General features: G+C 33.4%; 4 protein-coding genes across 4 annotated transcripts; 2 read left to right on the forward strand and 2 right to left on the reverse strand.

Annotated features, from left to right (window-relative positions):
- Positions 1-1,474: 1,474 nt before the first annotated feature.
- Positions 1,475-6,158, reverse strand: LOC114185404 (uncharacterized). Its single transcript, XM_028073109.2, has 7 exons — positions 5,863-6,158; positions 5,585-5,653; positions 5,284-5,454; positions 4,695-4,865; positions 4,135-4,344; positions 2,900-2,988; positions 1,475-2,440 (listed from the first exon to the last, which is right to left on the reverse strand). Exons 1-7 carry the CDS (start codon positions 5,948-5,950, stop codon positions 1,691-1,693), a joined length of 1,548 nt encoding a protein of 515 aa, XP_027928910.2. The 5' UTR covers positions 5,951-6,158; the 3' UTR covers positions 1,475-1,690.
- Positions 6,159-14,677: 8,519 nt separating this feature from the next.
- Positions 14,678-18,091, reverse strand: LOC114184854 (uncharacterized). The gene is made up of 2 exons (XM_028072201.2): positions 15,406-18,091; positions 14,678-15,296 (listed from the first exon to the last, which is right to left on the reverse strand). Exons 1-2 carry the CDS (start codon positions 18,077-18,079, stop codon positions 14,911-14,913), a joined length of 3,060 nt encoding a protein of 1,019 aa, XP_027928002.2. The 5' UTR covers positions 18,080-18,091; the 3' UTR covers positions 14,678-14,910.
- A 6,854-nt stretch (positions 18,092-24,945) lies between these two features.
- LOC114184656 (uncharacterized) lies at positions 24,946-25,614 on the forward strand. Its single transcript, XM_028071972.2, has one exon. It carries the CDS (start codon positions 24,946-24,948, stop codon positions 25,612-25,614), a length of 669 nt encoding a protein of 222 aa, XP_027927773.2.
- Positions 25,615-26,262: 648 nt separating this feature from the next.
- Positions 26,263-26,661, forward strand: LOC146886456 (uncharacterized). Its single transcript, XM_085673456.1, has one exon. It carries the CDS (start codon positions 26,263-26,265, stop codon positions 26,659-26,661), a length of 399 nt encoding a protein of 132 aa, XP_085529582.1.
- Positions 26,662-26,890: the final 229 nt, after the last annotated feature.

Consider the following 26,890-nt stretch of genomic DNA (forward strand, 5'->3'; position numbering starts at 1 on the left):
GCTCCCCCTTTCAACATGTATATCTCCATACCCAATTGAAAAAGTCAAAGATTCTCCATACCCATACCTATACTCAGTTAATGCAGGGATTCTCTGTCAAAACGGGAACAGGTTTGGACAATATAGGTAATGGAAAAATCTAACGGCAGGAACTCAATTAACATTTTTTTTTTAATTTTAAAGACTCAATAGACTACGATAATTTAATAAAATCTCAACTTAAAGTTTCTAAATTTTCAAATTTTCAAATTTATCATGATGTAAAATATAATTAAACTTTTATATTTTGTTGTAATATGATTTAAAATTTGAAAGACTATAAGTTCATAAAAAGTTCTGACAAATCATAAGTTATAACTTATTACAATATTTTTAATCATTATATTTTGAATCTTTTACTTCAAAAATTTATTTCTTTTACATTTTATGATTTTTTATTTTAATACTGTATTTTATCTCTTTTTTTTACTACTATTAATATTTTTTATCTTTATTTTTATAAACATATATTTACACGATGTTTCTATACCATCTCTCTGAAATCAACTCTATTTCGAATCTTTATTTATAAAAATATAAAAATTTGATAGATTTTTATTACATTTTTATTTTCAAGTATTATTTGTCTCAAATAAATATTCAATCTGACAAAAAACTAATAATAATCATGATACAGAATATATGAAAGACGAAATGCTTTAAAAGAAAATATGTCTCCTTTATTAAATATTTATGTTTGTTGACCATTACTCACCACTAACAACTTATTTTCAATTTACTACATTAATTACAATGTTGCTAAATTGTTTTATTTTTGCCAATTTAAAACTCAAAAAAAAAAACTATAAAAAAGGTAAGAGTTCAAATTAAACACAAGAGAGTAACTTAATTACAAATTCCTTGCAATGACATACTCGAAGCACAATAATAAGAGTTTGTTCTTTCTTATCTCTCAACATTTTTTGGTTTACTTTGGTGGAAAGCTTACCTTTTTCTGTCACCAATCCATTTTCTCATTAAATTGCATACATGAAATTGCTTGTTTAATATTATCTGCTAACTTCATATGCTTGATGTTTCATGTTAGCACTGCTCAGTAACAGTATTCTACAAACTAGATGCTTAGACTTTATACAATATCAATTTTTTTAAGTTATGATATTTGACTAAATTATAAGAATTCATCTGCTTAATTATATACTATTTAACATTCGACACAACTAAAATTTCACAACTCTATATGCTTTTGAAGATTTAGTTAGAATTTAAATTGATAAGCAACATAATGTTTTGGCACCTTTATATAGTGAAGCTCATTTATCTGAAGATAGCCTCATTTTTAACGGAAATGCAGATGAATTGGTTGATTTAGTTCCCAATGAGATGGATTTCTCTCTAAGCCTGTGTGAAATTGTCTGAAGAAAATACCAAACACACTGTAATTGATCATCTACAATGTTAAAAGGGAGCAATGTCCTTGAAACTGAACAACTTTGGGGATGCTAATTTTTTCACAAATTGTTCTGCAAATGGGTCAAAATTAATCCTTCCACTCGCATGATTCACTAAGCACAGAGCATTTGCTTATAATACAGCTTCAAGTATAGACAAACTTAAAACAGATGTAGGTGCAGATATTCAATATAATGGTCCAATAATGCTAGTGAAAAATAAGTCATACAAAACTTTTTTACTTGGAGTTGAATCGGAAGGTCTCCTCAGAAGCATACTTAGTCCTCATACTGTAATGGTCAAACTTTGGATTATTATGGTCAACAGCCCTTGGTTCAACAGCTTTAGCCTCAGTTCCAACTGCCCCCATAACAAATTCTCCACTCTTTTCTCTTTGCCTATGTCTTGGCCTTTCTTTCTGGCTCTTAGATTTGGAGTACGGAGGAATCTCAGTAGATCCATAAAACTCTGCATAATCGGGTCGTTTTGATGATCGGTGCTTGCTTGACAGAGAAGGGTCCTTGAAACTGCTTGATTTTATCTTGGGGGGCTTCATTTCTGAATATTTCTCTGCTGTGCTTGGAGTATGGACATTTGGCACGAGTCGATTATCGATAGGAGGAGTATGAACATGTGGTGCCATCCGACTATCACTAAGAGGAGTGTGGAGCAGTGGTGGCAGCTGATTTTTGGTAAGAGGTGTATGCCCTTGAACATTTTGCCTGTTGATCAATGGAGGCTGTGCTTCATCTTCAGGCATCACAAGACGATCTTTCAGCGGTGTTAAGCCTCTCTTGGAGATGTCAGGTCTGAAATGTGAAGGTATGAATTGAGTGAATGCACCAGCTAATGCTTCAAGGGAAAGCTTAGAAAGATCAACAATGAGCTGTCCAAAAGACGGCCATCCCGGCTCCTCTTTACTGCTCTCCAGGATTGGCATGTGTTTCTCATTGCTTGCTGGTCCTTTAAACTCTTTTTCTGATGGTCTCTGCAGCATTTGTGCAGTGTAATTAATTAACCAATTAGCAAGGGTGAACGTGAAATATTTTTTTAGAGTGAACAGCACCACATAACATTTAAAATATGCATACTAAAGCCCAAAGAAAAATAAGATTTTCTAGCAAAAGGACGGAATTTAGGGTCTCCTTGATTTGAGAAAATATTCGGTTTTTATTTCCCCTTTTCACAAATAATTACAAAAATGATAGCTTGGTTTCACTTTATTTTCTATTTTAACGAGTTATACCAGAAGCAATAGAGACAACATGTTATTTGTTGCCTGTGTTGTTTCCTGTACAAATATTTCTGGTACAAAGGAAAAGTCCTCCCTTTTGCAACTCACAAGGCATAACATGGTTCCAAAAGACAAAATGTTGGGAAGCTACAACAGGCAAAATGTCACAATTCTGAAATTTCTGTTTAAAGAATTATATTAAGCAAAACATACTGTTTTTGAGAAGAAAGAGGATCCAAATCCCTGCTGAAGCATACATGTAGCATATCCTACTATAACAGCACCAACAACTGTAAGGATATCTGCATGAAAAACCCACAAAATAGACTAAAATCAGAAGTTAAATAGAGATATAGAGTATCCAAAAGAATGCAATCAAGTCTTCAGTTTTCAGATTTGCACATTTCCTCATTGCTTCACTTCCATGCTAAATACAGCTAATTCAGATTTTCCAGTAACACCAACACATTAAAGAACAATCTTCTGATAAACAATAAATCAGAACTGCCAAAAATATTTGTCCAACTGGCATTTTCAATTGCATTTATTGACCATAGCCAAGGGATTTAAGACCAGATCTGGGCAAACACATCAGTTGGATGAACTAAACCCACATGAAGTGACATCATTTCATGCGTCTGCCTCACAAGTCCAGTTCATGAGGGTAGGAGATGTTCCCTTAAATTTGAAAATGGAATTCTACAAGGTAAGGCTACCATTTCAAATTGGGATGCATCCAAAGCTACCCTCCCCATTCCCAGCTTAACTAAATATGCCATGGGAGATATGCAAGTAAACAGTCTAAGCTGAAACTGTAGAGCCAATAATGTTCGTAGCAGTCACCATAGTGACAAATAGTGATGCAGCCGACATAATTTTTTCTCTTTTCTTTCACCACAACTCATATTTAATGCCTTTGGTTCTGATTTCCTTTTTTTCCTTGTTCATAGGTGATATTCAAATTCAAAAACATAACTTTAACATCTAAATCACACGTTGCAGAGACTAGAAGTTTGGTTCTTCAATGAAGCATAAAGCATTCAAAACTTTCATGTCTTATCACTGCATGCTTGAGGGTAAAGGAAAACGCAGCACAGTGTTTGCATCTTATATCAGCAGAAATTATTATATTCAACTATAATACATATCAAACATAAAAGTACTTCTGAGGCCGATGGTGGAGGCACTATTCAACAAAGATATTAAGTTTGAATCAGAGAGCTGTCACACCAACTTCAATTTGAATATGTTGTATCTTATTGATTGATTTACATGAATAAGCTGTACACTGTTATGTTTGTATACAAGACCAACAGGATCAATCCCCGAAGTTAAGGGATTAGAATCACTGGATGAAAGAATATGCTATTCGAGGAAACAAGGTTATCTATTAAACAATACAAGGATATTTACAGAGTCTGAATAATCAACAAGATAAGAATATAAACCTGTACTGGAAATTGAATTAGACTGATAATCACAGTCTTCCTGGTCAAGAGAGATTTGCCGAAGAGCAGCATTTCCTCTATCAATGACCAACAAGGAACAGGTGGGTCGAACATATACCACATCAAAATCATTCGAGAACTTGGCATCCTCACTAGGCCCATCTCTGTATCCTGCGACATTTGATTTTCCACCAGCAATGGTCGTCACACCTAAAAAATACTCACAAAGATCAACAAAAAAGTAATCATATCCTTTTTCACCATTCTCAATGACAATTCTCCCAATACATTAAGATCCCATAACCAGTGGCAGCAGTGTTTGAATGAAGGAATTAGCATTATGCCATGATACTGGGCTGGGGAATTCTTATGTCAAACAGTTTTAGTAGGTTCCAGCAAAAAGAATTCCAGGATTGCATCTTAGTGTACTAGTAACATTGCTGTGGACACATTTTATGTTCAAATTCCATTCTAATATCGTCCGTTACCAAAACATCGTGTTAGTCATGACTAATAAATAGATCTTGAACTATTGTAAGCTGCAACTCATTATCACATACCAGAATCTCCAATCTTTCTGATAGCAAGATTCTGAGTATCAGCAACATAAACATTCCCCTTATCATCCACTGTTATGCCTTTGGGATGATTGAAACGAGCATCACTTGGTTTTCCATCCACATGACCAGTGTATCCCTGAAATGACCCTGCCACCAATCTTCCTCTACTATCTGCAGCCAGGTAGCACAAATAGATAGCAGAAGGAATTAGGTAAGCCCTATCCAGAAAAATAAATTCATTTAAATTTTCAATCAATCCCAGATTGTGTTTAACATGTCATATAACATTCACTTACCAAAACTGTTTAGAGAAACCCCCGGACAATATATCATATAAAGCTAAGACTTAGATTCCTCCCCCACCCCAACTATCAATTTTCCGCTAACTTGAACCAGGCAAGGGACCAAAACTCGTGTTCCTTTTCTCTTTCAATCTTTTTACCATCATTCTCACCAGCAACATCCAGAACCAATTGAAAAGAATTATAAAAATAGAGACATCCAGGAATGAATGCCAAAACTGCCATATCCCAACAAATCAAATTCACTCATAACAATTATAAAAACTCAAGAAGAGAAACAGCCATACATTGGGACAACGGCGGAGTTATCCGAACAATGTTGCTATTAATTGCATCAACAGCAAAGAGTTCACCATCCTCCTCAGAGACACGGATCCTATGAGGGATGACCCCAATCTCGTTCCCTTCGACAACAGTCTCAACCACGTAACCATTTTCAAATTGAAGAACATTCCCATCTACAAAAGAAAGAACAACAAATCACATTTACGTATATTCACACACACAAACACCTTAACAATAAGCATGTCACACCGAAAACACGTGACCTTTGAAAGTGCTCAATCTTAGTAGAAAAGTAGCAACAACCTGATTGTGGCGTCTTGGAGGTAGACCTTGTCCATTTGATGATCGAAGACAGATGCTTAATCAAGGGCCCTGATTCATTAACATTGCTTAATTAAAGTAACAAAAGAAGCTAACATTGTTTGATCAAAGTAACCAAAAAGAAAAAAGAAAGAACGACTAAAAAGGCACCCAGTTAGGTATTCAATACCATTAAGCAAAAAGATAACAAATTTAGCAAACCCATTTAAAATTATGGCAAATTGACGCTGTGGACGAAGTGGGGGAACAATTTTGTTTACCTGCAGGAGCAGCGTGAGGTTGAAAGCGGAGAGAGAAAGTGGGGGCAAGTGCAATTAGAAAGAACAGGAAGAGAATGTGATTTTTCATAGCTACTTTGGGAATGAACTGAGGTGAGCTAGGAATAGAAGGAACAAGCTGAATTAGGTTGTGCTGTCAGTTTGAGAAACAGCGGTAGAAGAAGTAGAAGAAGAAGAAGAAAAGTAGTAGTAGCAAGGAATTGGGTTCTTCTTCTTCTACTACTACCACTGGTTCATCTTGTTGGGGACACTCTCTCTCTCTTACGCAGTAAAGTGCTTTCGGTAAATATTTAACTTTCGTTTTTGCATTTACGCGGAAAGTGAGATTTTCGAGGGGAGCATGGAAGGTGACACCTCACTCCTTTCGTTCCCTCTCATTCTTTTTATGATTTTTTTGTTACATAAAATAGAAATGAATCTTTTTACGGACAATTAATATACAGTCAATCCAATAAACAAAATATATATATATATATAGATAACTATAATATTAAATTAAATTTAACTTAATCATTATTAATATAATTTTATTTTATTTAAAAAGAAATTATTAACTTAATCATTATTAATATAATTTTATTTTATTTAAAAAGAAATTATTCATAAATATTACATGCGTTTCATATTTTATTTAATTTTCATCGATAAAAGTTAGAAACTAATTATATATTAATGTTGTTAAAAATTAAATATAATTAAACATAAAAAAGTTTAAATTAACATAACAATTATAAAAAAGTTGTGTTAAACATCTAAAAAATTTATAAAAAAATAATTAAAGTATCAATTTGAAACTTCACCAAATTTCTTTTATTTGACTTTTCGATAATCTTTTCCGACAAAAAAAGAAAATTAATTTGAAGGAGTAGTATAAAGACAATTTGTTTCACAAAAAAGTGTAATAATTTCATCATTGAAGATTTTTTTTTTTTGCAAAACTTAAAGACATACCTTTTAAAAGTTTACTGTCTTCACCCTTGAAACCTTCCCTCTAAGAGACAATTGAAATGTCACTAGAGATTTTTTTTTTCTTTTTAATAGAGACTTAAAAATTTCAAAGTCATTCTTTTATATTAGTATGTTATTGTCTAAAGATTTAAAAAGATATTTTTGTCTTTATAAAATTTGTTATATGCATTTATACCATCTTAATTAATATATTTAATTATTTTAACTTTCAATATAAAAATAAGAAATCAATGCAAATTAATTTTCTTTTAAGGACACCCGCTAGCAAATAACTTTGGACGAAAATAGTTTACATAGTAGAAATAAATAAAAAATGATAATGAAATGGGATTTTAATTTATTTAAAGAAAAATAGAGAATAAGTTATGAAAAATAAAAATATGAATATAAGTATAGCGTTCTTTTGCTATTATAAGTAAAAATATGTAAAAAATAATAATATCGAATTCTATACTAATAAAATTATTTCCCCCCTCATCAAACTCCATGCTTTATTTCTATCTTCTTTTATACTTTTTATACTTTCAATCAAAATGGCTTTTCTTTTCCTTTTTCTTGTGATCAACTGGATTTCTCAATTTTATTAAGTAACCCTTGGACACACACAAACTAACCTAAGCAAGATCATGGGACAACACTATTGCTATAATAGTCAACGTTCAAATCCAACATCTCGTTTAAGATAATTAAATTCAATATTATTTAAACCAACTACATGATTATATACACATACTAATCTTAGTTTATAATATTTTGTTTTTATTATTACAATTCAATTTTCTTTATAACAAACTTTTTAATGGGGATGTTTTCTAATATTTTTTATCATAACCGCGAACGAAGATTTATCTATAATTAATAATATGACATTAGAATTAGAATGTGAAATTATGAACTAATTCTAGAAGAGATTGAACAGAGTATAAGGTTGTTATTTACAATTAAATAAATTGTCTAATCAATAATAGCAGCACAATAATTTTTAAAATTCTTGGATTATGTCGAGTTATGTTTGAAAAATTACTTAAAGGGTTCCAGCACTAGAAAAGAAAACTTAATTATAAAGTAGGTATACAAATTATTCTTGGTTATCCCTTCTAAATCTCTTGCTAAAACTGAGAATTTGAGTATTCTTTTAGTTGTCTCTCCTAACTTATAAAAAATACATATAAGTAGATAACAAAGTTAACTCTTAAATGATATAGTAAAAATTCCACAAGGTGGGTAACTCCACCAAATGAAAAATACAAAGGTTTTAAACACTTCCCACTAAAAAAATTCACATTTAAGTGTAGAACTCTATGTCTCTCTTTTATGCTTCCTTCATATATGTTTTTTTAGTGAAGGGCTTTAAGATTCCTATATACTTGAAGAATTTGATTATGTCTTGGTGTAATATTCAACAATGATATATTTTTGTGTTTGATAACTTGATTTCAAATCTTTTTAGTGTTTTTGTTTTTCTTGATTTTGTTTGAAATTGACAATCAACACTAGAAGGTTCCACTTCCTTTTACATGTTGTATAAATAAGGTATAAATATACATTTGGTACCCAAACTTTTTCGGAAAGTTCAATGTGGTACCCGAACTTTAGGAATGTTCAATTTGGTACCCCAATTTTTTAAAGAGGTTCAATTTGGTCCTCTCCGTTAAGTTGGAGTTAACACCGTGTCCGTACATGACATGTGTCAAGCCATGAAATTTTTATTTTTTTTTAATTTTTTTCAAAAAATTAATTTTTTTTTCAAAAAATTTAAAAAACTACCACGTGTCAGTTTATCATCGTGCCACGTGGCAGCTTACAAGCATGACACGTGACAATGTAATAGTTGTTTTCAATTTAGTACCCCAATTTAAATTTTTTGTTCAATTTAGTACCCCAATTTTTTAAAATCATTCAATTTCGTCATCTTCCATTTGAGACCAAATTAGTAAATAAGCTTAATTACAACCTATATATACATGTTACAATAACTTTTTATAATATATATACATCAAATCATTTCACCTAAATACTTAAATTATTTTATTTTTTTCATTTTAACCTTTGTAATTTTTTATACATGAAATTTTTTACACTTGTAAAAAATAAAATAATTTGAATATTTAGGTGTAGTGATTTGATGTATAAATTCAAAACAATTATTTTAACATGTTTATATAAATTATAATTAAGCTTATTTACTAATTTGGTTTCAAATAGGAAAGGACGAAATTGGATCATTTTAAAAAATTTGGATACTAAATTGAACCAAAAATTTAAATTGGGGTACTAAATTGAAAACAACTATTACACTACCACGTGTCATGCTTGTAAGCTGCCACGTGGCACGATGATAAACTGACACGTGGCAGTTTTTTAAATTTTTTGAAAAAAAAAATTAATTTTTTGAAAAAAAATTAAAAAAAAATAAAAATTTGACACGTGTCCTGTACGGACACGGTGTTAACTCCAACTTAACGGAGAGGACCAAATTGAACCTCTTTAGAAAATTGGGGGTACCAAATTGAACATTCCTAAAGTTCGGGTACCACATTGAACTTTACGAAAAAGTTTGGGTACCAAATGTGTATTTATACCTATAAATAAATAAGGAAACATTTCATATGTACATGTTGTTAGAAATATTTTAATATAATTTAAAAAATAAATAATTAAAATAAAAATTCTACTGTTACTGAAGTTTTTATAGACCTTTAATTTATGGGTTAATGGTTTTTATGGCTAATGGCTATATTCTTATTATACTTTACTCTTTTGTCTCCTTTTGCTACTTGTATACCACCTAGGTGCATAGGGAAAGATACAACAAAAACAACAACAACAGAAACAATAAACACTAGAGTTATCTAAAAAGTGTTCTTCTTTTCTTTTTTATATTATTTTTGAGACAGTGGTGTTCATAAGGTTCGGAGATCCTTCGTTGCACTCGATCGATCTGACGGGTTGTTGTATATTGGGAGAGAAACACATATGATAAGAAACACATATGATTGTGTATTGATATATTTGTTTAGCCTTGTGCAGTAGGCAGATGCGGAACTATATGGTGACAAGGGGAGCCATGGCTCCCCCAAATTCTTTTTTGAATTTTTTTTATATATATTTATATATTTTTTAAAATTATATTTATATATTATTTATATTAGTTTATGTAATGAAAAATAATAATAAAAGATAAAATAAAAAAATTAATGGAGACATTGATTTATAAAAGAGATTAAGATTTTTTTCTGGCTATAAGATCTTTCTACCATGTAAATTATCATGAAAGTGTGTGAAGAGAAATAAATACAAAGAGATAGATTGGGAAATAGAGGTTGGGAAATACATAGATTGAGATTGAAGTATATTTTCTTGCATGATCTCTCACATATCAAAGTTAGTATCTTATTATGATTTATGTATGTTAAATTTATGATTCTTTTTAGGATGTTTATCCCAAATTAATATAAATCCTAATTATGATTTTAGGGATTCTTTTGTGAAATTGGTATGAACCCTAATTATAATTTTTCCCAGATTATTATAATCTTTAATTATGAAATTTAGGGATTTTGTGTTTTTCGCTGCCTATGGTAATTTTTTTTTTTAAGTTTTGAATTTATACAATATTGCTTATTTAATTAAAGTGGTATGAGTTTTGTTATGTTTTGCATTGTGATAATTGTGATTTGTGAATATAAATTTATTTTTTTCTAAATAGGCGAGATGTGATAAATTTATATTAAAAAGATTATGATAAAAAGTAAAAAAAAAAAACATTGATTCTTTTTTTAAAGAAGGTTTGTGATAAAGATGAAAAAAAATGCATTTACTAACTAAACTTGAGAAATTTCATGAGAAGCAGGAATTCAAGACAATCAAAAATAAATCTTTAAAGTTCTTAGAGTTATATACAATGAATTTAAAAATTCATTAGAATGCGATTCGAGAAAAACGACCTCAAATGTGACAATACCACCAAATCAAATTGATGAGGTTATCTAAAATGGTATTCATGGTTTGGTATCATGATATAATAGCATGATATAATAGTGAATGATAATAATATTTTTTTGAATTCTACTATTATGTGAAGAAAAAAGATGAAAAACTTTTTTTCTGACTAAAAAAAATTATATATAACAAAACTAATTTGGCACCCCTACATTTTTTGTTCAAGTTCCACCACTAGCAGTAGGGGCGTTTTCTCTCTAAGGATAGCGCTATGCGTGCCTCAACCCAGGATATTTCTACTCATTTACCTTTTATCTTTTATTTATTATTTATTATTGTTATTATAATCGTTGATATCTGATTAATATTCTTTGATTCATATACATGTCAATAGCTTTAATAATTACTATTATTATCATTTTATATTTTTATTATTATTAGTATTATTTGAGTAATCACTTTCTAACATTGTTAGAGAGAAAAATATCTTGTTATTTCTATTTTGTTGATTACTCATCTGCATTCATTTCTAAAATTAAAAACAATATAGAGCTGAAGACTGAAAACACATTTTATGAACTAATGTGTTTGTCATTGTTATAATTTAATCAGTTTCAACTAAGCCTAAAAATTTATGTGTATAATTGTTTCTATTTCTATTGGTAACAATAAATGAAATTATGGATAAATGAATTTCCTGCTCATTGACTAATTTTTTGTGATGTCTATAGCTAATGTTTTTACTGTCATATTAATTTATGCTTTAATATTGTCTATTCTTATCATTGATAAAGATGTTCTATATCATGTATATATTTTAAGTGTTTTATATGAAAAAAAAAAGTGACTGATAATAAATATAATCTTTATCAAATTTATGAATTCAAAATTATTGTTTATGACATGAAATTAAAATGAATTATTGATATCATGTTTAAGATCATGTAAATGCTGATGAAAGAAAGAAAGAAAAAAAATGCTTTCATATGGTGTTAATCTAATGGTGCAGCGAAAGAAAGAAAACTGATTTTTGTTTGATATGGTAAATGTTATTCTACAAGTCTAGCTTGTCTTTGCTTATAAAATCATATAGGGTGAAACTTTATATTCAACTTACCATATTTTGAACACAAAAGGTTGTGATAAACATTTTATGAGTTATGAAAGAAAAAAGAACCACATTAAAAATATTTCAAAGTGCGGGGGTGTCTTGTAAAGGTTAATATACCTCTTAATGATAATATATATATATATAAAAATATTGGTTATATATTATGAAGTGAATGAATATATACCTCACTGTTTTGACATCTAGTGTAATATTATTTGTGTTTCGTCTAGCTATGGCAATATGTCCAATTTCTTGAGATGATTGAAGGATAATGTAAATTGGATATTGATTTTGGTGACACAAAATCACCTATTGGTTATGGTTATGTTTTAACCTTGGATGGAGGTGAACTATCATGGAAATATGTTAAAAAATTGTTGTCATGGTTTACCATACAAGCATAAATTATTCCTTTTTCTAATGCATCTTGACAATTAAATTGTTATATTTAAAATTTTTAGTAAAAATGTCAATGAAATTGACATATGAGAACGAGAGACAAATATAGTAGAAACTTAATTACTCATGATATTATCTCTCTTGACTTTGTCAGGTCAGAAAGAACTATTGTAGATCTGCTTATCAAAAGGTTGATGCATCAACAACAAGTATTTGATCGTCGAGGGGAATGAGACTATAGCCCATAAATTAGTTGCAACAATGGACATTCATCTCCACATGAATGGCGATCCCATGGAATGGAGTTCAATGGGTAACAACAAAGTTGTTGTTGACTAAAGTACACCAAATAATTTGATTAAATTTTATGTCTCATTCCTATAGCGATGTGTACTATAAATTGTGACAATAATTAGGTTGAGGTATGTGCATTATTATGCTTATTTTATAAAATACCTCTTAATAAATCCAATGACAATTATTGTAGGGGTGTGAGTCACAAACCACCCTTTGAGGGTTTACCTAGTGAGTGTGATGGTGGGCCCGCCATTGTGAGACATGGGCAAGTCTCTAAGTGACACTCATGAAACAAGATACATGCACAAGGTCGTAACATGCACCCACTGATTAGAACCTATAATGAACACCGATATTGTATGTGGTATTTACTAAAACCTGGTCACAAGGGATGTAGTTCAAGACAATCAAGTCTCTGTATTTTCTCGGGTGAAAGTTTATAAGCACTAGGTGTAAGGATCAGACTCGGAAGGTTCCTTACACTGAATTACAATATTTTGTTTAAAAAGATAATATATTTTTTGTTTTATTTGATTTTTTTTTTAAATTATGTGGGGGATTGTTAGAAATATTTTAATATAATTTAAAAAATAAATAATTAAAATAAAAATTCTACTGTTACAGAAGTTTTTATAGACCTTTAATTTATGGGTTAATGGTTTTTATGGCTAACGGCTATATTCTTATTATACTTTACTCCTTTGTCTCCTTTTGCTACCTATAAATACCACCTAGGTGCATGGGGAAAGATACAACAAAAATAACAACAATAGAAACAATAAACACTAGAGTTATCTAAAAAGTGTTCTTCTTATCTTTTCTATATTATCTTTAAGACAGTGGTGTTCATAAGGTTCGAAGATCCTTCGCTGCACTCGTTCGATCTGACGGGTTGTTGTATCTTGGAAGAGAAACGCATATGATAAGAAACACATATGATTGTGTATTGATATATTTGTTTAGCCCTGTGCAGTATGGGTGTTTTCTCTCTAAGGATAGCGTTATGCGTGCCTCAACTCAGGATATTTCTACTCTTTTACCTTTTATCTTTTATTTATTATTTATTATTGTTATTATACTCGTTGATATCTGATTAATATTCTTTGATTCATATACATGTCAGTAGCTTTAATAATTATTATTATTATCATTTTATATTTTTATTATTATTAGTATTATTTAAGTAATCATTTTCTAACATATGTAATATGTAATATAATATTCAAATATAACTAGATATGTGTTTGTTTATGATTGATTGTTTCATTATGAGTATAATTTCTAAACATCGAAGAAATTATGTATTTCCTTACATGAAAAATGTATTAATTGTGTTGGAAGTTACATATTATTTTTAAGCAAATTGCAGCACATATAAACTTTATATTATATTATATATATCGTTATGCAGAAAAAGTATCGTGTATTTTTAACGCATTAGAAGATATGATTATACCAGAACATCGTAGAACACATGTTAGAGAGTTGATAGCATAGAATACTAACATGTAAAACATCTAATAGATTTCATTCGTATTTCTTATCATCAAAACCTTTTTATAATGCGTGAAAAATAAGTATGAAATTGAGTCAAAACTACTTTGTGGACGTTCCCAATGTATTGTCTGTTTTGGAATGTTTGAGCTTTGTTACGATTTTGTTCTTAAAAGACACTTTAAAAAGTGAAAGGAAATAAAAGTATTTAAACTATGTTTGACCTGACTTCTAAGCCATGTGAAACTTGTTGGGTGTACCGGAATAAGTCCCGAGTCGGGGCAAGGGAAGTTGAGTATAAAACATGTAACATCCCCAAATTTAGATACTTCATCAAAGTGTTCCTTTTTTGGCTAAAGAGCTTTTCAATACTTTTCAATAAGTACAAGTTGTTACTCCTTGATTTATAGGCATATAGGTATTCAATCTTATCCCATAAGACCCTCGCATTTGTTTCATGAAAAATAAAATTATAACTAAATTTTGGAATTCAAGAAAGAAATGGATTGTATATGATAAATGTTACAGTGCATCATACTACAGACGCATCTGTTCTTGTATGAAGCCATGCCATTTGACCTTAACATTGATTATCATGCATCAACATTTGAAATTCAAGACAGTTTACATTCGAAATTTTGAAGTTTTAGAATACATAACAAAATGGAAGATAATGAAACTATAACTATATAGGAAATTATAAGGTAAGAAACAAAGCCAAAAACAATATTGTTGTAAAGGAAATTGCAACTAAAATCTGGCAAAACAAGAGTATTGAATATTTTCATTTGCCCTGTAGTAATATGTGGCGAATTAATTCATTTTCTATTTACTTTACCAGAAATAAAGGCTCTTTTGATTTTACTCAGCTCTCTAGTAACATCCACCATACTGATCCTTTCTTTTGGTGATTCCGCTACACAAGCAAGTCCAATATGGAACAGTGAAACCAAGCACTCTTCTGTAGTTGGAGTAAGATTCTGAATTTCTTCTTCTGTGCTTATTTCTGCTTCTTTTACTACAAGCAATGGATCCAAAATTTGTAATAGATTTTCAGGGAATGAATTTGCTACAAAGTTATGCAAATTTTGACCATCTTCAAAGATTTCATCTGTAGGTCTCCTTCCAGTAAGCATTTCCAGCATAAGTATCCCAAAGCTATACACATCTCCAGTCATAGACACCTCTGAACCCATTCCATACTCTAAAATACATAATAAAATTTGTCAATAATTTTTAATTCCAGAATATCCTAGTTTTCCTCAAATATAGGTGAATTTAAAGAAATACTAATTCAAGAGTTTAGAACATGCCTGGAGGAGCATAACCAATCGTCCCTTTTATGCCTAGTGTACTTGATTTCTTATTGTTGATAGTTGACAGAAGTCTTGCTATGCCAAAATCACTCCCATGGGCGATCATGTTATCATCAAGGAGGACATTGTTTGGCTTCAAATCACAATGGATTATAGATTGCTCACATTCATGATGAAGATAATGCAATGCTGAAGCAACATCAATCATGATATTTAATCTTTGGTCGAGCTTCAATGTTCTTGGATTATCTGTTACAAGTGTCCTCGGATGCAACCATTGCTCTAAACTCCCATTTTTCATGTACTCAAAAATTAGAGCTTTAAATTCTTGACCTTTGTAATCTGTGCTGGAACAACATGTTAAAATTGGAACCAGATTTCGATGTTTAACATTTTTAAGCGCATTGCATTCAGCAAAGAAACACTTTGGAGCTCCTTTTCTTTGAAGGTTTAGGACCTTTATGGCAACAACTTTGTCTTCTAACTCAAGAGTGCCTTTATAGACAGAGCTAAAATTTCCAGACCCTATCAAGTTTGTAGTTGAGAAACCATCTGTTGCATTGTGTAAGCTCTGGTATGAAACTTTAGCCAACTGGTCAATTGTTGGAGAATCCAAAGATGATTTCTTACTCCTTTTCCTCATCCAGTAGAAAGTTAGAGTAATTGACAGTATGAGAAGAAAAACAATCACACTAACTAACACTGGTATCAGCCTAAACTTGTGGTGTTTTACAAGTTTCTTACCTTTGACAGGGCATGGTGGCAGATGCAATTCTGAAATGCCCCCACAAAGCTTACTATTTCCAGTCACCACCACCTCACTTGCATTCCGAAACACACCTTCAGTTGGTACCTCACCCTCTAACATGTTATACGATACATTGAAATATTCCAAGAAAGAAATGTTTTGTAGAACATGTGGAATTGACCCAGACAAGCGATTTTGTGACAAGTCTAAACTCCGAAGACCTTTGAGTGATGCCAAAGAGAATGGTATGATTCCATCTAAAGAATTACCTTGCAAAAACAGGTACTCCAACATTATGCATTCCGCAATAGTTCCAGGAATGTCTCCAGACAAATGATTCTTAGACATATCTAGAATATCAATGTTTTTAAGGTTTCCCACTTCTTTAGGTATGTAGCCACTCAATGAATTTTCTGACAAATCCAGGTAGATTGTCAGAGATGAAAGATTAAAAACCTCAAAGGGTATTGTTCCTTTAAGGTTGTTTTGTGCAAGGCTTAAGTATTGTAACTTCTGGCAATATCCTATGCTTGGAGGAATAGTCCCTTCTAACATATTTGCACTCATTTCCAAATAGAACAGATGACTAAGGTTGCCTATGAAGGCTCCTATTTCTCCCGACAATTTGTTACCCCTTAAGCCTAACACTTCCATTTTTCGAAACTTCCCAAAAGTTGTTGGGATAATCCCTTCCATGCGGTTATCATACATAGTCAAGAGAGTTAAGTCAACTAGATTTCCTATTGATGCAGGGATTTTTCCTGATATTTGATTACCCCCAAGAGCTAGTTGACTGAGCTGAGTGGATAAGTTTCCGATGGTATCAGGTAAATGACCTCCAAAGTTATTATTGGATATACCTAACTCGTACAACTCACTACAATTTGTCAATGTTTTCAGAAACTCCAAATCATAAGTTGAATTGTTACCAAGATTGTTTGAAGAAAATGACAAAAGGATAACATGTTGTAGCTTTCCCAGACTTGGAACTTGTCCCACAAAATGGTTATAACTCAAATCAAATATATAAAGTAAAGATGAGTTTGTGATGGAGGGTGGGATTGGTCCTGAGAATTTATTTTCACTAAGTTCTAGTACTTGGAGATTGGGGAGGGTGTGAAACATGTTAGGTGGAAGAGAACCATTAAGCTGGTTTTTTGTAGCTGAGATTACAACAAGAGATGAAATATTATAAAGACAAGAAGGAAATGTTCCAGTGAGGTTGCTTACAGGAAGTGATAAAAAGAACAAGTGTTTGAGATTGCATAGTTCTTGTGGAATATCTCCCCCTAAGTTGTTAGTACCCACAGAGAGAACAGTTAGGGATGAAAGATTACCTAAGAATGATGGGATTCCCCCGGTTAACCAGTTGTTATAGAGCAGCAAATATTGAAGCTTCCGAAGTGAACCGATTTGAATTGGAATTTCACCAATGAGATTGTTCCCATGCAACCTTAAGCGTTTGAGGCTAGTGCAACCCGTCAAGTTTGTAGGAATTTTCCCTTCCAATGAGTTTTTTCCAACAGAGAGTAGCCGCAGTTGTGACAAGCGTCCCAATTCTGGAGGGATTTTGCCATGGAAGCTGTTGTTTCCAAGGTCAAATATTCTCAAATGAGAGAGATTGCCTACATAAGGAGATATGGATCCCTTCAACTTGTATCCATGCAAGTTCAAGCCTGTAACTCTTTGAAGCGTGATATTGCATGTGATTCCGTGCCAATTACAGAAGTGAGTAGAAGTGTTCCAAGAGAGCAACATTCCATATGGATCGGTAGATATGGATTCCTTGAATTTCAGCAATGACAGGTGATCAGTCTCATCTCCTAAGGCAAATACGTTGATGTTTGCGTTCAATGCCAAGAGAGAAATGAGGGGGATATATATGGGCCAAAATTTGAATAACATCACAGAAAAATTATTCATGTGGACAAGTAATGGAGGATGCATCTGTGTGATGATATTTCTATTCTTACATAGGTTTATATAGAGTTTCATAGCATGGCAATTGCACTAGATCAAAGAACAAGTCAAATGTGTTCTTCCACCCTTTGATTTTATTACCATTGTAGTGTATTGGATTTAAACTATGATTGTTGATGGAAAAAGCACACAAAATCATAAAAAATATTCAAATTAATAGTTTCAATCTATATTATTTAAATGGATTTATTTTAAATCTAAATTTATAATTTGGATTTTAAGTCCAATCTACTTAGTTGGATTTAAATTGTATTTAGATTGGATATGTTTTGGATTTTGAAAATCTAAAATTAAGGTGCATGAGAGTCGACCTAGGTTAAAAGTTGGATTGAGTTAATCCAAGACAAAAGTTGGGTCAAGTTATCTTAGACTGCAGGGTCGAGTTGAGTCAATTTGAGCAGAAAAATAGTGTCGAGTCATCTTGGACCAAAGAATCAAGTTTAGTTAGCTTGGGTCAAAGGTCAAAACAAGTTGGTTTAGAGTAAAGATTAAGCTAAGTTTACCCAAACTAAAGCTCGAGGAAAGATGACATGGGTTGAGGGCTGAGTCATCACGGGCCCATAATTGACTTGAGTCGGTCCAGCTAAAAAAATTAAGCTGAGTTCGCCCAACTTAATATGAAGGTTGAGATGAGTCGACCCAGGCCGAATAATCGAGACAAGTTGGCATGGAATAAAGGTCAAGCTAAGTTGGGTTAGGTTAAAGGTTGAGATGAATTGGCCTAGAGTGAAGGTCGAGTAGGTCGGTCCCGAACGAAGGTTGAGCCGAGTCATCCAAGGTTGAATAGTCGACCCGAGTTGGCCTAATATGGAGGTTGAGATGAGTTGGCCTAGGCTAAAGGAATGACTGGCATATCCTAATATGAAGATTGGGATAAGTCGACCCAAGTCAAAGAATCGAGACAAGTCGTCTTCAATTGAAGGTCAAGTTAAGTCAGTCAAGGCCAAAAGTCAAGTCGAGTCATCTTTGTAACATCCCGAGTCTTACAGTCTTGGACTGGAGGTTAAGGTGAGTCAGCTCGGACATGATGTCTAAACATGTTTGTTCTAACCGAAGGTCAAAGCAAGTCGCCGAAGGATCAAGCTGAGTCATCCTACGCCAAGGGTCTAAATAAGTCATCCAAGGTTTAGGGTGAAGTCAACATGAGCCCAACTTTAGTTGAGTTAACCTATACATGGAGGAGCTAAGTCGACTTTAGTTGAGTTAACCTATACATGGAGGAGCTAAGTCGACAAGGGCCTATGTCAAGTTCGAGTCCAAGGTGATTCAAGTTAGTTCTAGCTAATGTTATGGTGAAGTAGCACAAACCCAAGTTGAACCGAATGAAGAGGTTGACATGAATTGACCTAGGTCGAAATCAAATCAAATCGACCTTTTCCACGTGTAATAGAATTAATTATAATCATGTATATTAATTTTACTGAAATTATTCTAACTGACAAAATAAATTAAATTTAAATTTAATCTGATTTAAATTGAATAGAAAAATCTAAATCGAATTAATCCAGTTAAAATTGATTTGTATTATAGGTCTAATCTATTTTATTATATTTGTAACCGATACATGTTATCCTTCATTAAAGATTGTTCTTTCTTTATGGTTATCTATTATTCAATTTTCTTAATTATGTAAATTGAGAAGTGTATGTGATATATGTTGTATACAAAACTTTGTTATAATACAATTATTTCTTTTCATTTATATTTTTTGTTTTTTTATTATTAAGGAACTAACCCTCCATATGGAAAGTTCATTACCACTTTGCAAGTCATTAGTGGTGGCAAGGAAAGTCAAGCATCCCAAAAGACCCGTTATTGCTAGTCTAGTCAAGCTCCATTTTCAGTCCACCACTATTATAGCTTATTGCTATTCTAGTCAACCACCCTTGACATACGCCATTTTCAGTCCACCCCTTTAAATAAAATGTACATTTCTTTTATTTGAGTTTACACATATTTATTCTGTATTAAACATGTTTTAACAGATTAGTTATCAACATATTATATGTGAATTATTCATGAAATATGAGTGAGTTATAACGTATTTCGGTATAGAGACAAATAGAATTCAACTTATAATGTATACTTAAGCACTAACATTTATATTTTATAAAGCAAAATGTTATTAACATGATATTGGTTCCAGAATAATTGAGTTCATATCTTGTACATATATAGTAAAACAAAATATGATTAGAAGGTAAAACTTCACTAATTATATAACTAACCATGTCATACATACATATATATATATATATATATATATATATATATATATATATATATATATATATTATAAATATCGCTAAAACTTTACATAATAACATGGTGATTATAACAAATCACCAAAATGTTGAGTATATACTAAATAAATCAAAAAATGAGTTAAGTTGACCTGTTAACCAAATCGGTACCCCATAACTTTGTCTTTTACTAGTTATTTCTTCATAAATTTCCATGTGGCGATGAAACGACTAATTATCTCTTACCTTTTTACTTTATCTTCTTCCTACATCAAGCGTGCATTCTCTCCGCATGTATGAAGTTTCATTTTCTGTGGTGTTTTCTTCCTTGCCAAGTGTAATTCCTCTCACGCACCTCCAACAAAGCCCCACTACAAGAATTCTTGAAAACAGCTTCCGCAAATTAGCGTCCGTGAGATGAAGGACTTAAATAGAGTCTGATTAGCTTTCGCTTACCAGAAACAAAACTGAAAAAAAGAAAAAAAAAATCATTAGAGTGGGTTGAACCCACCTTAAAGTAAGGCTGGGCAAAATAAACCAAACTGTATTGCACTACCAAAAACTACACTAAACTAAAAAATTGTTCTCATGAACTGCACTGAACTGAAAAACAGTTCATATGAACTGAAAAACCGTTCATATGAACTGAACTGAACTGAAAAACAGTTCATATGAACTGAACTGTTATTCATAAAAATAAATCGGACTGAACTGCAATGCACTATAATATAAACTAAACTGAACTGTTTTATGAACTGCACTACGTCAGAACTGAACTGCACTATTTTTGAACTGAACTGCAATAATTTTTAACTTAACTACACTATTTTTGAACCGTTTTTGAACCGAATTGCACTGATTTTGAATAAACTTCACTATTTTTGAACTGAATTGTACTATTTTTGAACAGGATTGCATTGATTTTGAACTGAATTGCACTATTTTTGAACTGAATTACACTATTTTGAATTGAATTGTACTAATTACATATGATTGTACTACACAATAATAATCTAAAATGTAATTAAAATATTAAAATTAATATAATAAATATAAATATCGATATTAACTTATTTTTTATATTTTAAAATCTCATGTAATATTACTTTTTAGTTTTACAATGTTTATTATGTTGCGTCAAATTTTTTAAAAGGATTTAATTTAGAAAATTCTCAAAATTAATATTTTTTAACATTTGTATTCATTAATATTTGTGTGAAAAATGTTTTAGAAATTTTATGAAATTCTAAAATATATTTCGTGAAGCAACGAATCAATAACTTTTTATATTTTTTAAGAATTTTCTAAAATAAATTCTCTTTAAAAAAGTTGACGCCACATAATAAAGATTTTAAAACTAAAAAAAAATATTACATAAGATTTTAAAATAAAAAATACGTTAGTACCAATATTTATATTTATTATACTAATTTCAATATTTAAGTTACGAAAAACTTTAATATAAATAAAAAATTATAAAAATGTTAGTTGTCACAAAATTTAATTTTTAAAAATAACTTCTGTAAAATCATAACATAAAAATAACGTTACATAGTAAAATTCATTCAAAATAAAATAAGATCTTGAATTAATTTATAATTTATTTCAATAAATTAATTATAAATATTATATATTTTTCTCAAAGAAAGATTAAAGAAAAAAATTAAGACAAAATAAAATAAATATTTCAATATGAAAGAGAAAAAATAGAACGTAAGACACAAAACACATAGGTCTAATTCTTATCCTAATATCAATATTTTATTTGAAGTATTTTGCTCTTTCAATCTACTATAGTTTAATAATTAACTTAGTTAACTTTACATAAGTTTAGTTTCTTAAAACTGAACTATTTTATAATATAGTTCAATTTTTATTATGAATAGTTTAGTATATTTTAGTTTAATATAGTACAATTAACTATAGTTTAGTAAATTATGGCCAGCTCTACCTTAAAGTATTATTTAAAGTTTTAAATCAATGAAAAAGAAAAGCATGGGTCTAAGTGACGGGACTAAACCCCTCTGCTTATTAATTTCCATATAAGAAGAAAGAAAATTTCACGCGTCTGATAAGTTGAGTTAGAAATTAATGTAAAATGTTAAATTTAAACGTGTAGCTTAGCGTCGGTAAAATCGACGCAAATTTAAATTAAATTTTGAAATTTAAATGATATGCCATGATGAGTCGTATGAGAGGTAAACTAATTTATTAAAAAAAATCATATTTATTATGTATATTGTAAGGCCCAGTTTTCTGCTGCCTTATTTTTGTAAGGGTTGCCCCAAATCGAATAGGCCCAAGGGCTGGCCCAAAACGAATTCAGACCCTAAGACTACCTTAACCCTAACACTCTTTCTCACTTTCAGAAAATTGTTCCTTGTCCTAAGAGCCACAACCGTCTCTCAATCTCTGCTAGGGTTTGGTACCACCGTAGGCACGCAAGTTCGAACTAGTTCTTTCTTCTCTACGTAAGTGCTCCCTCATCTGTGCTTGTATTTCTGCTACTGTTACTTTGGGTAACTTATATCCCCGCTATTTCTTATTTTTTTCCAGCTCCTTAAGTCGTCCCTTGAGTTGTCGCGTCCCGCTATTTAGAGTTGAGGTCCTGTGCTAGCCATTTCCAGGTAGGGAAGCTATGACTTACTCATGTATTTTGTTTTTCCCTGTTGTTCAGCTGTTATTTTAAGATTATGTGGTTGGTGTGATGTTATGAAAGCTTGGAACGTTTTAGCATGTTGGTTTGGACTGGTATGCATGGCTGTTGCAGGAAAATACTGGCGAGATTTGATAATCTCGCCCAAGCGAGCCTGTCTCGCCTAGGCGAGATGGGCAAAGACTCGCAAAAACTATTTTCACGCGAGGGGTCGCTTAGGCGACCAGCTCAGTTTTTGAGCGAGCGAGCGTCTCGCCTAAGCGAGAATGCGTGGAGGCTGTTGTTTCTGTGTGTCGAGCTCTCGCCTAGGCGAAGGGAGCTCGCTTGAGCGAGAGACCCTATCGCTTCAGCGAGACCCTTCAGCATGAGCGAAGAGCTGGGCGAGAGTGCATTCTAGTGTGGTGTTTTTTTCTACTCTTGGATGTTTGGCTTGTATATGAGTGAATTATTATATAATGGCCTGAAGGGAAATGAATATGCATACTTGGAAGGGTGTATAGGTTGTGAATGATGAACTTGAATGAATTTGGCATGTTAAAATCATGAAATGGTTGGTTATGAAAGTGGCATTATAATGGGATGAGCTGAGATTCAGTATTCATGGATGGAGTATGATGAGTTGGTATGGGTTTAATCTGAAACATGAGAAGGATTGATAACAAAGGTCGACATAATATTTGTACATGCATGATAAAATCTTTACTGATTGTTTGGGTATGATTGGTCCGCATCAGTGCGTAATTCCTTGAAATCTCTAGGTGAGATTTCAGGGTCGTGTTTCATTGGTCGGGACGTAATTACATGACCCCTGTTAGTGGGTGTCCATGGTGGTGCCCCATCTATATAGTCTGGTAAGGATTCAAGGTAAGGTTGCATCCTGACACTCTAAGGAGTCAGTTAGTCTCACTTAGAGCGGATTGACTCTTGTGGTGAGAGTAGCAGGAGGCCTGAAACTCATTAAGGGCTAACCTTGTGTGTGAGGAAGTTGATTCATTGTAACACTTGTAACACACAGCTCGGGGGTGAGCAGCTCGGGGGTGAGCAGAGGTATCCACCCCAAGTGCAAGCATCCGCTGAATCCGACTAGATTGTGTGTATCCAGATGAGTCAAGTTGATTCTTAGTGTATTGGTTTGAGAGTCATAACATGCTTGGGTGTTGTATGTTCTGTTTACTGCGAAAATGTATCAGATTGCATGATGATATTATTTTGTGCTCTAGCTTACCCTATTTTTTGTGGTTGTATGTTCTGTGGTGTGGTCTTTTCTTTTGCAATGATCATCAACTTGTTGATGTGAGCAGAGGTGAGAACTCCCCGAACTAATCAGGGTGATGGAGGTTCCGCTGCTTAGTCCGCTCGGACTGGATTTGAAACTTTATGGGCTTTCTTTCTGGGCTATGGCCCATGTACTAGTCTATATTTTAATTTCCTATGTTGACTCTGTTGCACTTTGTATTTGTTTTAGTTTTGGGCATCGTGGTGTGCTTGGGATATTGTAGGGGTTGTGTTCAAGACCCCTGAACTGCGCTACTATACTATTTGTGTGTGACGTTTCTTTTAATTATGCTTATCAATTAAATGAAACGTTACATTTATGGTATTAGAGCGGTCATTCCTTAAGTCTGTGGACTTGGATGTCCGCTTAGCTTTCTCTATGTCTTCTGAGTGTTCTTAGTTCAATTTTTGCCTTATCAAGCCTAACCAAGTGATTTTCTGTGTGCCAGTGAACTGTGGCACCTCCTCGTAGGACTCAACAATCGTCTCAGGGCGATGTACCCGATATCGCCAGGGCAATAGAGGCGATGGTAGCTGCCATGACTCAGCAAAGCATAACTATGATGCAATAACACGAGGCGTCTATGTAACGACAAGCGACGTCGCTTGAGCAGCAGTAGTTGGTGATGCAGCAGATGGAGGCTGCAAGGGTGGTCGTTGAGGATGCTCACCGACAACATATGGAGGCCCTCCGCCAGCTGGAGGAGAACAGGACTACTGCACCCGCCTTTGGTCCTGAGCCACGACGTGCAGTCAGGGAGTGGAGCCTGGAGGACTTTTTGAAACACCACCCAGTGAAATTCGACGGGAAGGCATGCCCTGATGCCGCAGACCAGTGGCTGAAGGACCTTGAGAGAATCTTTTACGCAAAGATGTGGCCTGCGAAGAATAGACTAGCTTTTATCGTGTACATGCTTACAAGAGAGGCGGAGCATTGGTGGATTAGCATGAAATTCATCATGGAGGAAATGGGAGAGCCATTAACTTGGGAGGCTTTCAGGGGGAGGTTCCTCTCGGAGTATTTCCCCAACAGCGTGAGGTATGCCAAGGAGGTGGAATTCCTCCAGTTGACTCAGGGAGGGAAATCAGTGACCAAGTATGCTGAGAAGTTCAAGCACCTCAGCCGCTTCTACACACTAACCCTGGATGAAAAGTGGAGATGCCACAAGTTTGAGAATGGTCTATGCGGTGATATCCGCTTGATGGTGGCACCCTTTTCCATCAAGGACTTTACCACTTTGGTGGAGAAGGCCAGAGTGATGGAGAAGATGAAACGTGAGGTTGAAAGACAGTGCCCACAATAGCCACAACAACCACAAAGGATTAGTGGACTATCTGGGTCCAAACCCGGACATGAGGAGCGAAGGAGGCCATATGATAGACCTCACCACTAGCCTCAGGGGTTTAGGAGTTTCCCTCCCCAACAGGGCCGAGTACAACGTTATATATGTGGAGGCCCTCATCTGAGGAACGTCTGCCCGCGTATGGAGGGTTACCGCCGGTGCAACAACTGTGGCAAGGAAGGCCACTTCGGGAAAGACTGTCCCACCATTGCCAGGACAGCGATACACCCTCCTATTCAGACGCCCCACCAGCATCAGCGGAGAGATAGAGGCAACAGACCTCAGGCGACAGGCAAAGTCTACGCTATGTCAGGAGTAGAGGCTGCAAGCTCAAGTAACCTTGTTATGGGTTATTGTGTGATTTCTGGGATGAGATGTTGTGTGTTGTATGATTCTGGAGCGACGCACTCCTTTGTGTCAAATGCTTGTGTGGAACGTTTGGGTCTGCTGGTTTGCGAGCTGTAGTGTGAGCTTGCGGTGTCTACCCCGGCATCGGGTTTGGTCAGGACGTCGTCCTTGTGTGCTAAGTGTCTAGTTGAGGTAGAGGGACGCAGGTACAAGGTGAATTTGATCTGCCTACCTCTACAAGAGTTGGAGGTGATCTTGGGGATGGATTGGCTCTCTGCCGATCACATTCTTATAGATTGTCGGGAGAAGAAACTGCTTTTCCCTAACTCAGAAGAGCCTGAGTTGTTAACATCTCAAGGGATTTTGAAGGAACTACAAGAGGGTGTGCATCGGTACATAATCATCACACACCTTGAGGTGGAGAAAGAGGAGACGACGTCAGTTATACCGATCGTGCATGATTTTGAGGATGTATTCCCGGATGAGGTGCCAGGGTTGCCTCCCCACAGAGAGGTGGAATTCTCTATTGATCTGGTACCAGGAACAGGTCCGCTATCCATGGCCCCATATCGCATGGCTCCGGCAGAGTTGGTGGAACTCAAGAAACAAATAGAGGAGTTGATGGAGAAGCAGTTTATCCGACCCAGCACTTCGCCCTAGGGAGCACCAGTGCTGTTGGTGAAGAAGGATGGGAGTTCACGCTTGTGTGTGGACTACAGACAACTGAACAGAATGACGATCAAGAAAAAGTATTCGCTCCCAAAAATTGACGACCTGATGGATCAGTTGCATGCTCATCAGTATTCTCGAAGACAAATCTGCGATCGGGTTACCATTAGATTTTAGTGAAGGCGGATGATGTATAGAAGACAGCCTTCAGGTCCTGGTA

The sequence above is a fragment of the Vigna unguiculata genome, chromosome 5 (assembly GCF_037176805.1).
Source record: "Vigna unguiculata cultivar grain cowpea cultivar isolate G323 ecotype 2 chromosome 5, ASM3717680v1, whole genome shotgun sequence".
Lineage (NCBI taxonomy): Eukaryota > Viridiplantae > Streptophyta > Magnoliopsida > Fabales > Fabaceae > Vigna > Vigna unguiculata.